The sequence below is a fragment of the Gadus morhua genome, chromosome 2 (assembly GCF_902167405.1).
Source record: "Gadus morhua chromosome 2, gadMor3.0, whole genome shotgun sequence".
Lineage (NCBI taxonomy): Eukaryota > Metazoa > Chordata > Actinopteri > Gadiformes > Gadidae > Gadus > Gadus morhua.
This window is the reverse complement of record NC_044049.1, coordinates 21,976,095-21,987,571: the sequence shown is the minus strand read 5'-3', so window position 1 is coordinate 21,987,571 and position 11,477 is coordinate 21,976,095. Positions and strand designations below refer to the sequence as shown.

Here is an 11,477-nt window from a genome sequence, read left to right as displayed (position 1 = left end):
CAGTCCATCTTGGACAATGTCTCACACCCTCTCTATGACACACTGGCCCTGCAGAGGAGCACCTTCAGCAGGAGATTCCTCTCACCCAGATGCACCACAGGAAATCTTTCCTGCCTGTGGCCATTAAAATTTACAACGCCTCCCTTAGAATGTCAGATACCGTCCCTCTCTGTAATCTCTGACCTCAAACAAGGACTATAATTCTTGCACCTTTTGCACAATACTGTACAATTCTTTTTGTACAGTGCTGTCTTTTGTGTATGTATGTGTATGCATGTATATATATATATATATATATATATATATATATATATATATATATATATATATATATATATATATATACAGGGTGCGATTTGCCGGTGGGGATGGTGGGGATTATCCCCCCCTCTGGTTTACACGTCCTACCCTCTGCTGAATTACTTTTATCCTCGGTGGGGATAAAAATTATCCCCCCCACCCAAAGTATTTTCACCATTACATCGTAATAATTAACAACCAAAATACACAGGGTCCGTCTTCATTTTGATTGTGCTGTGATTTTGATCTACCGGGAGCGAGTCAGAGGCGTCGCGCTCGCAGAAAGCAGTTTTATTTTGAAAACCAACCGGATTTACTTGCGTTTCTATGGTTTCAAAAGTCAACTTCCTGTCCCGCCGAAACAAAAGTTTAAACCAAATGGACGAAAAATGAAAAGAATACAGAGCAGCATATTTTCATATTTGAAAGAGCTTGAGTCTGCGGCTTTTGATTTGGGCATCCAGGCACGTAGGATTGGGAGAGTGTTTGATGTGCGCTGGCTGTCCTCATCCTGCACGTCAGTGACAGCTCTGAGAGCTATCCAGCCTTCCCGGCCCGCAGGTTTGCAGAGATGTGGTTGAAGCAGGGTCACCACGCTGCTATCGATCCGCCAACAGGAAAGCAAAAAAAAGAGGCTGAAGTGCGTCATCAGAGCGGACTGTTTTCGTAGTCTGACCTATAGTCTACCCGATTAACCCATAAAAAAAAAAAAAAACGTCTTGACAGCACATTGTGGTATTTCATATTTTCTGTTGAACTGATATCGGGGAAAAAAAATATATATTTTTTTTATTTGGCACATTTAAAAACAATATAAGCTATGAGAAAATATTTCTGCAAATGCAGTGGTTAAGTTCACGTTCAAAATAGGCCTACCGCCTACGTTATGAAGCCTAAGTGTAAGGTTTAGATACACAAAGTCACAAGATCAACTGTTTTCATAAGTTTTCACACTGTTGTGTGGTTATTTTTCCTGAATAAAATGTTTCTCAAAATTATCCCCCTCTGGTTTTTTCACAAATCGCACCCTGTATATATATATATATATATATATATATATATATATATATGTGTATGTATATATGTATGTATGTGTGTATATGTATATATATGTGTATATATGGTGTTGTATATATATTTATATTGTCCTTAAATTTGTTATTTGTATATTTTGTTTTTCTTAGGTTGTATCTTTTATCTTTTGTGTATGTATGTGTATTTATGTTGTATGTATATATATATATGTGTGTGTATGTATATGTATATATATCAGTGGCGGCTGGTGGTTTTTAAAGTGAGGGAGGAAGGACTGCGCGCTTGGTTGCCATTGGCCTGCTTGCACTGTTGGTGTATGGTGGCATAAGAATGTGAGACTCGAGTTGTTTCAGGGTGTTTTGGTGAACTACAAAATAGCAGGGAGGGAGTTATGTGAACAAAATGTATACAAAGCCACCAGTGGCATCACTGTAATTTGAGAAGGAAAGGATGCAACGCATATTAGTCAAATCAGGCCTACTATTGATTTGTAAAAGTAAATAAAATAATCTGGGCCTATTATTGGGCCTATTTTTGCCCTCACTGACTGAAGTTATTTAGCTATGTTTATTTTCAGTTACAATTGCTTGTAATGCTACCAGTAAGTCATGCGTACCTAGCAAACCATGTAGCACTCACAACACTGACGTTGCCATTACTTCTGATGACCTTGATTTTGGGAAGTGGTCTACCTCTTTCTGAATGAATGGAATGGTTTTTGTAATAAGACGTTAACAATGTCCTCCGTTTCCAATGTTTCCATTGTGCATTTAGGATCTAGCTATCGCAGATTTCACTTACTCTGCGTCTCTCAGACTGAGCACCGCGGCAATGCAGACCGGGTTTGTTTTCGACAGCGTTGCCAGATTGGGCAGATTTCCCGCCCAATGATAATTTTTCCAGCCTAACATGGTTAAAAGTAGCCCAATTGGGTGGGAAATCGGACCAATCTGGCAACACTGCTCAACATCCAGGGATCCTGCTTATTGGTTCATAGCGCAGACGGATAGATTTTTGCGCGAATCAGACCCCTCAAGGTCCCACCCACTCAGAGGAGGATTTTCCTCCTCTCTCCCATTGAAACCCATGTTATCCACCGGCCGCCAGTACTTTCGGGAAAATGAATGGGAGTGGACGGCGGCGGAGGGAGGACGTTCCTCCCTGAAGTAATTGTCAATAGGCGATAGGGGGTGCTAATGTCCCTTTACCCAGGGAAACGAACATTATATATTCAAAGGCAATAAAGTAGTCATATTTAAGGGCATTAATTCATTACAATAGTCGGGGCAATCTAAATTTTTTATTCTCAACAATGTTAGGGAGGATCTTCCTCCCTCTCCTCAATGGAGAAGCCTCCACTGATATATATGGATATGGATATATATGTTATATTTTATTCTTAATATTTATTTATTTATTTGTGTATGTATATCTGGAGGTCGTGAGAAAAATAATTTCCCTCTGGGATTATTAAAGTATTTATCTATCTATCTACCGTATGACCCAAGCTAAATGGGCTAGGCTTCAAGGCCAAAATCAAAGCCTAGCTTCTTTTTAATCCCAAACTTGTTATAAAAGAGCAGTAGATGCACTGGGTTCCTATTCCTTTATTTTTAAAACTAAATTAGAACGAATAGAACTCATTAATACTGAAAACACCTCATGTTCAACGGGAGGACTCGTCTCCAGAACTTCATCAGCTCCAAGGTGAGCTGAAACACACGAGTCAGGCCAGACGTGCTAACACGCTTACATAACAGGAAGTGGGTGTGTTGAGGCAGACCTCCATAGAGATGGGGGGGGCTAGGGTCTCCAGAGAGGTGAAGCTCAGGTGACCGTTCGCAAGGGTTGAGCTTGTTGTGCTAGAACGTAACACTGCAGACGCTATGAAACAAGGCGCATCTGGAGGTCACCCGACCACACATACAAATCAGGTATATCAAATGCTAAAACACAACAAATAAGTGCATTAATTTGAGTATCAAGTCGGCAAGTGTCAGCTTATAAACGAAGCCTCACTCAGAAAGAACAACCAGACACGGCAGAGTGACAGTTTATTATGAGATGCCTTTATTATTGTAATTTTTGGAATCCAGTGACACAGACACATGAAATGGTCCTATCCCTCTAGCGCCCCCTACTCCCCTACGGGGGAGAGATTCACGCCCCGCCCCCCCCCTCCCAATAGGGCCGCCGCCGGGGGTGAGTTTAAATTAAACAGAGATAACGGTAAAACGACACAGCCAGGTGCATTTCACTACCTCTCCACGTGCACTCTGAGGGGAGATACAGTTTAACGGAGAGAAACTACAGTGACTCGAAGAGAACAAAAAACAACCCCAAAAAACTGAGTGAGTGATCAATCAATACCACTTAAAAAATAGAGGAAAACGAAAAACAAATAGCACATACAAGGCCTCCCGCCACGGTCCGGAAACATGGAGCCGTTTGGGGCTCGGGCGCCCCCCAGTGGCGGGCCGCGGAAAGGCAGAGAGAAAGACACGTAACGTTAGGTTCTACTGTTCCTATCCAACGACTCGGCTTAAATATGGAAGTGGAACGTTTTTAAGCTTTTCATACTCGACGTATTTTTTTATTATTTTGAATTCAATTTTCTTTATTTAACCACGTACTTTTTTAGAGAGAATACACAAGTCTCGCTAAAAAAACAAAAACACAACCAATGTAAAGAGCTGTTCTAGTTAAAACCTCCTTCCTTCCTCCTCCTTCTCCTCCTCCTCCTCCTCGCTGCGGTATCTAGGTAAAATATATAGCGGGGACAGACGAGGCCAGGGCTCCCATCATGCACCTCTTCAGTCCTCGTCGCTGCCACTGGCCGAATGCTCCTGCAGAACAACAAAACGGCGAATGGGGTTAAGGACCGTGGCGGTTGAATCAGACCGACCACCGTGCGTGTCAGACCATACCATTATGTCACTGCGGGGTACACACCGCATCACAGAGCTCAAAGTACAGTCTAACACGCAGAGGTAAGCAACCGAGAAGACCTGTTTACGTACAAAGACGTGATGCAAATACAGCAAATACCATTATGCAATCCCTTAGGCTGTGAACTTATGAACTCAAAGCACGATCAAATATTATTTAAAGTTCACTAATGTAAAAAACAGTTTAAACTAGAAAAAGTATCAATAATGTATGACGTCTAGCTTCTTGTAAAACAATGAACAAATATCAAATATAAATTGACAAATCTCCCCTTATCATAAAAACTTTCACAATATGAATAATACCCCTTTAGGGTTAAGTACAGGACACGTAAACTGCGTTTGTGCGTCTTTGTTCTGTTCTTTCAGACCCACGTCACTCCTGTGTCACTCTACCGGTCAACACGACAGCGGTGACGCCATCGGCCGGACACACGGTGTTATGCAGAATAGTGACATACTACAGCACAGCGGTCCATCCAAGGACGTTGTGTCCGAAGTTTGTGTGTCTCAGTGAGTGCGTGTGTCTCTGAGGGAGTGAGTGCGTGTGTCTCTGAGGGAGTGCGTGCGTGTGTGTGTGTTGGTGCGCGTGTCTGAGTGAGTTTGTGTGTGTGTGTGTGTGTGTGTGTGTGTGTGTGTGTGTGTGTGTGTGTGTGTGTGTGTGTGTGTGTGTGTGTGTGTGTGTGTGTGTGTGTGTGTGTGTGTGTGTGTGTGTGTAGGCTTGCTGCGCGTCTCCTACCTCCTCCTGCTCGTCCTCGCTGTCGTCGTCGCTCACCACGGGTTTGGGTCGGGCGCCGCGACCTCGCCTCCGCTGGCTCTTCCCGCCGCGGTCGCCCTTCTCCTTCCTGCTCAGCTTGATCTTCACCTTCACCGAGCGAGCTGCAGGGAGGGAGGGAGGGCGAGAGGGGGAGAGCAACGGCGAGAGACACAAGGAGAGGCAGAACAAGACACAGACAGAGACAGAGACACACACCGTTAGCTTTCTCTTCCAGGGTTAGGGTTAGCGTGTGCCTCGGGGGGTGGGGGGGTGGGCGGGGCCCCCGGAGGTGCAGACCTGCGTGTGCGTGTGCGACTCTTACACTCACACTCAGACTCCGAGCCGTCGTCCACGTCGTCGTCGTCCTCCTCGCTGTCCTCGCCCTCGCTGTCCTCCTCCTTCTCGATCTTCTGCCGCACGCTGGTGAACACCGACTGCAGCACGATGGAGTCCTCGTAGATCTGGGGGTCAGGGGGTCACGAGACTGCAGAGGTCAGGGGTCGCTCCCACCCGCCACACATGCGTACGGTTCCTGGTCCTTCTAGGAAGACTTTCATTATCAAGGTCCGGTTTGTTCTATGCAGTGCTTTAGTTCTGTGACCATATAAGGAGACTAGGTGTCAGCAGCTCAGCCCCCATCTAATTGGTTTGATTGTCAATATGGAGCACTGAGGGGGCCTTCTGGGGGGCCCTCCAAGGAGAGGGTCCCCTATTGGGGGTCTGTACCAGGGCGCCCCTCCAGGTAGAGGCTCCCCCTTTAGGTGTTGGGGTGCGGTCTGGTTCACCACCACCCAGACCCCACCCCCGTGGTCTGGGTGGTGGTGCGGACCAGGTGTAGGGCGGGGGTGCGGGGTACTGACCAGGGAGCCCTCCAGGTTGAAGGTCTGGGCGTTCTGACACAGCAGCATCACGTCCTTCTCCAGGTCGTTCAGACTGCGGTACTTGTGGCTCCGGATCCTCTCCTGGACACAAAGGGGGAGGAGTCAGGGGAAGGGAGAGCCAATCGGAGCACAGAGAACACACAACATGTGACAATATCCCAGAGGTGCCTTCAGCGAAATACTGAGTTATTACGAATGCCGACCAGGTCAGAACAGAGTGTGGAGTGGTATTTTCCTTCCCGTTTAGGAACTATTTGAACTTAAACAGGAAGCAGGAATTAGCTGACAACCAAGGAACCTTTACGGACAGGAAGCAACATAGGGGCGGGGCCAGGGTCACAGTCAGTTGCCATTGGCCCTCGGGTGGGCGCGGCACAGCCTACCTTGATCTTCCTGAAGTCCACAGGCTTGCGGATCAGCTCGTAGTACTCCGGCAGCTCCTTCCTGGAGGGCAGCTGGATGAACACCTCGCTCAGCTGGCGCCCGTTGGTGCTGGGGGGGGGGGGGGGGGGGGACAAGGGGGAGGGGCTTAGCACGGGGCTGACAAATCACAGCGGGACTTCATGATGGAACGGTAATCCACGTTAATTCATACGAATTCATCCTCCAAATAACCATGGGTCAAATTAATTGACCTGCATTGATGTTAATTAACATAAATCCCCATGATATGGGATTCTATATTACACAAGATTACTTATTATTATTAACAGTTTTGAGTGGTATTCATTCACACGAATTCATGTCAATGAACATCACTTCATGTTGATTAACATGAATTGATGTTTATTAACCTTAATATGAATTCATCAATGTTGATTAACATGAATTGATGTTAAATACCATGATTTATGTTAATTTACATGAATATGAATTAATCAAAGTTAATTAACATGAATCTATGTTAATCAACATGAATTGATGTTAATCAACATGAATTAATGTTAATCAACATGAGTTGATGTTAATCAACATGAGTTGATGTTTATTAACATAAATTTATATAAATGAATCCTCTATAACAACAGTTTGAGTCATGAATTCATAAGAATTGATGTTAATCAACATGAATTCATGTGAACACATGAGTCTTCCTCCTCCCTCTCACCCGTCCTTGTACTTGATGACGGCGTCCACGGTCTTCTTCATCTTCTTGGTGAGCGAGGGGGGGTTGGGGGTCAGCTTCTCTGCGGGGGGCCGGCCCCTCTTCTTGGCCTTCTTGCCGTCCTCGTCCTTGTCGCGGCCCCCGCCGCGGCCCCCGCCGCTGGAGCCCGGCGTGGCGGGCCCCGCGTCGTGGTCACTCCGGTCCCTCTTCCTCTTGCGGGTGGTCTTCTTGTGGCGGACCTCCTCCTCCATGTCCTCCAGGTTCCCCTCCTCGATGGCCTGGGGGGCAGGGGGGGGAGCGGTGAGGCAACGGGGCGGAGTGTGTTGCCGTGACAACGACTGGACTAACCCTTACGGTTAACCGGCCAGCACCTCATCATAGACACCCATTTATATTTATTAGCTCAATCATTTAAACATTTTTCATTGGTGGTGGAGTATACCTGTCCCCACCCACAGGTATACTGGACTGGCCCTCCTCACCTTCAGCCAATCGCTGTAGTCCACCTCCCCCTGACCCACTTGGACCCCCTGACCCACCAGGACCCCCTGACCCACCAGGACCCAGTTCCTCCTCACCTTGAGCCACTGCTTCTCCGTCAGCGAGTCGCTGTAGTCCACCTCCTTGCGCTGGCGCGAGCCGCGGCCAAACAGCTTCTCCTCCTCCTCCTCGCAGGTGAGGCGTTCCACCTCGGCGTCGTCCTTCAGGATCCAGCTGGGCAGGTCGTCCTCCTCCATGAGGCGCGGCTTCCTCTTGGGGTTACGGGCATCCTCTCGTCGCCGGTCCAGGTCCATGCGCTGGGGGAACACGTAGACGTTGAGCAGACGCTCTCATCCACAGCCACTTACCACTAGAACAGAGGTTCTCAGCCTTTTTTGAGCAAACGCCCCCCCTGACCTTACCCTGATCCTCAGATTTTTTAATAAAGCCACATAGATTAAGAGATAAAGAAACGTTAAACGGCGTAAATCAAGTGAAGGGATTTGAACAAAAGTTCAAAATTCTAAATGGAGTAAACAATGTAAACATGCACACCATTTAAGAAAAAGTAAATTAATAAAGTTGGAAATAAATAAAGTGACAGCTAAATGAAAAGCACATTTTTTGCCCTGCACTGTTGAAGCCAGTATGAAACAAAAACTGTGATTCTGAATAAAGTTTAAATAAGAACAACATTTCCGATATTATTGAAGATACAAGTGTGTAGATTTGTTAAATGGTTTGAACGAAGGTAAATGGCGGAAAAATGATTGAGTTACGATGTCTTAAGGAGTAGGAGTTTCATTGAAGACGTCTTCAATGAAAACAGCTGAAAATGAAGCCGGTATGAAACTAAAACTGTGATTCTGAAGAAAGTTTAAATGATATCGAAATTCCGTTGAGATATTATTGAAGACGCAAGTGTGTAGATTTGTTAAATGATCAATGGGAGGACGGCTCTGCCGTCCTCCCATTGACTCCCATGTTAAAAAAAAGATAGTATATTAAAAGTAGAATATCTTAAAAGAAGCACGCGATTCCAAGCTATTCTGAACATCTTAAAATTTGAATGGAGTCTCTAAGTGAAAAATTTAGGAAGGAGATAGGTCCCAAAGTTTGTAGAGAATAATAAAGAAAGAAAGAATAAAACTTATGAAGAACAATAGTTGAGCGCTGCATGCAGCACTCACCTAATAAGTACATTTGTCAGAAGAAAGAGAAACAACACTATATCTCTGTGGGTACAGTAAGGATGTTCATAGAACCAAGTGCCAAGCACTAACAATCACTAGGTTAACCCATTCCCCGTATACGACAGAGATAGCATTACGTGGCATCTTATCCTAGTACTAATTGCCAGGTGCTAAGTGCCATAAGTGGGTACATTAAGTGCCAGGAACAAACAAGTAAATAACAAAAAAGTGGAAGCGACTATTTTTGGTGTCATGCTTTGTGGTAACTATGTAGCTCATTCTCTGGGCTTGTTTCCTTCTGTGCCCTCGTTGTGTATTTATATTTGAATATATGACGACGCTTTCCATTCACGGAACCAAATATTCAAATTCAATGGCGCTATGGACAGCCCCTATACAATTATAATCAGGAAAATCATTACCTTTTCTATAAATAATGGTTGATGTTTGCATCCAATGTATATCATATATCAGAATGAGAACGTCTGAATAAGATCAGAAACAGATGCAACACTGACCATGAACAGCTCGAACTCTTCCTCGCTCCTGGCGATCATCTGGTTGACGGTCTCGTCGTCGGGGACCTCGTCTTCCTCCTGAGGAGCACAGAGAGGAGGGGCAGGGGGTGAGGGGCAGAGAGGCGCTGGGGGAGCCGAGAGGCTGGATGATTCAAAGACGATGCACAGCATTTTTAAAACGTTTGTTTATCAAAGATGGAAGGCCATTAAAGGGTGTTTACACAGTCACTTACATAGTCAGGTTTCGGCGCCTTGGTTTGGTGCTAAAGGAGAGGAGAATATACAAAAGTACAACATGAAAACGTGTTCAACCGAAAACAATCGGGAATATGTCAAAGAAGGAAGATAAGAGAGAGAGAGAGAGAGGGGGGAGGAAGGAGAGAGAGATCCGACAGGGGAGGGAGGGGGGGGGGGAGAGATGGACGGAGAGAAGGAGGAGGAGGGGGGGGGGAACTTAAACACAAGGGGGTCCAAACAAGGATTTGAAGAGGAAGAGGAAGGAACAAAAGAGAGAGAGTAAAACAGGGCTGGGGTGGCGCACAGGGGCCGTGATTTGGGCGGGGCCGGCCCCCACCCACCCACGGCCCCCCCGTGCGGCCGATCCCCCCCCCCCCCCCCCGGTCCCGACCTCGTCCTGCTCCTCCGTCTCCAGGATGGCCTGCAGGAAGGCACGGCGCTCACAGCCCGACGACTTCTGGTCGAACATGCCGGCCTGGATGACCTTCTGGTCCACGTTGAGCTTGTACTTGGCCGCCGCCAGGATCTTCTCCTCCACGCTGTTGACCGTGCACAGCCGCAGCACGCGCACCTCGTTGGTCTGCCCGATGCGGTGGGCGCGGTCCTGGGCCTGCAGGTCCTGGGGAGCAGGGGGGGGGCAGAGGGGGAGGGTTAGTGGGGGAGGTACGGGGTTGGTGCTGTGTGAGGGGACACCTCATTTGACCCCTTTTGTGGTGAAAGGAGGTTACACTGATCTGAGCGACGATAGAACTTGTACACACAGAGTGGCCATCTTCTGGGTGCAAGTGCTCAGAACAAAGCGGCCATCTTAGAGCCATCTTGGTCCTAAAGACCTTGTGAGTCTGTGAGTGAGTTTGTGCGTGTGAATGTGCGAGTGCGAGCGCACATATGTGCGAATGTGCAAGTGAGGGTGTGGGTGCGTGAATGTCCGCGCGAGTGTGTGAGTGAGTGAGTGAGTGAGAGTGTGTATCTGTGCCTCCGTGTGTGTCCGTCTGTGTGCGTGCGTGCGTCTGTGTTTGTTCCCTTGTGTGTGTGTTACCGTGTACGTTTCCTGTGAGTGTCTATAGAGTGTGTCTCTGCGTGCGTGTGTCGGTGTGTGTGTCGGCGTGTGTTACCTGGTGGGGGTTCCAGTCCGAGTCATAGATGACCACGGTGTCGGCAGACTGCAGGTTGAGCCCCAGGCCACCGGCGCGGGTACTCAGCAGGAACACAAAGTACTCTGAGGCCGGGTCGTTGAAGGTCTTCAGCAGCATCCCGCGGTCCTCCGCCTTGGTGGTTCCTATGGAGACCAGGAGGAGGAGAGTCAGACACACGGGGAGGAAGCCATCACAGTCGTCACGGGAGCGGTTCTCGTTTTTTTTTTTTTAAAGATCCGTGACGTTAATGAGCAGGTAAGGGGTCTTGATCAAGGATGGGAGGTAGGTGGACTTTAGGGGGAATCAGACCCGGAACCTTATGAAAGAACCTTGCGGTTGAAGTCGTGCGTTAGAACACACGACTCTTTTAGATCAGTGTGTGTGGCCTCACCGTCCAGACGCAGGTACTTGAAGCCGCGGTAGGCGAAGTAGTCCTCCATGATGGTCATGAGGGAGGTCATCTGACAGAAGAGCAGCACCTTGTGGTTGGTGGTCCGCAGCTTGGGCAGGATGCGGTCCAGCAGCTCAAACTTCCCTGAGGACCGGAACAGGTCCGGCCTGGGCAGAGGGAGGAACTGGGGTTAGTACAGTCGGGGTGGGAGACATCGGCACAGAGTGGGGGTGGGGGGCTTGGTGTAGGGGTCCCGGGGGGAGAAAGAGAGAGAACACGTACCCGCTCACCACTCCTCCAGAATACCCAAGATGCTCGGAGAAGGATTCCTGTTGACAGACACACAAGAACAGCACTTTAAACTGGGAACTACTTTGGGGACGTTTTTGAACGTGCTTATGGTTTATTGCTAGTCATGGTAACAGCTAACGACAGCGCACGTGCTAACAGATGATTGCACCGGACTGCCTCGTGGCTAGCTGCTGATGCTACGGTG

General features: G+C 47.6%; 1 protein-coding gene across 2 annotated transcripts in view; it reads right to left on the bottom strand.

Annotated features, from left to right (window-relative positions):
* Nucleotides 1–3,382: 3,382 nt before the first annotated feature.
* The window catches only part of smarca4a (SWI/SNF related BAF chromatin remodeling complex subunit ATPase 4a), a 30,883-nt gene continuing 22,788 nt past the window's right edge, over nt 3,383–11,477 (bottom strand). The window contains exons 23-35 of one of the 2 annotated variants that reach the window (XM_030339364.1): nt 11,264–11,310; nt 10,982–11,148; nt 10,570–10,733; nt 9,846–10,073; nt 9,451–9,480; nt 9,218–9,295; nt 7,605–7,823; nt 7,030–7,304; nt 6,305–6,413; nt 5,901–6,002; nt 5,363–5,501; nt 5,023–5,162; nt 3,383–4,181 (exon numbers count right to left, since the gene is read on the bottom strand). In XM_030339364.1, coding sequence (XP_030195224.1) covers nt 4,149–4,181; nt 5,023–5,162; nt 5,363–5,501; nt 5,901–6,002; nt 6,305–6,413; nt 7,030–7,304; nt 7,605–7,823; nt 9,218–9,295; nt 9,451–9,480; nt 9,846–10,073; nt 10,570–10,733; nt 10,982–11,148; nt 11,264–11,310 — 1,731 coding nt within the window. In that variant the 3' untranslated portion in view covers nt 3,383–4,148. The remainder of the gene's footprint in view (nt 4,182–5,022; nt 5,163–5,362; nt 5,502–5,900; nt 6,003–6,304; nt 6,414–7,029; nt 7,305–7,604; nt 7,824–9,217; nt 9,296–9,450; nt 9,481–9,845; nt 10,074–10,569; nt 10,734–10,981; nt 11,149–11,263; nt 11,311–11,477) is intronic. The other variant, XM_030339372.1, reaches the window with a different exon arrangement.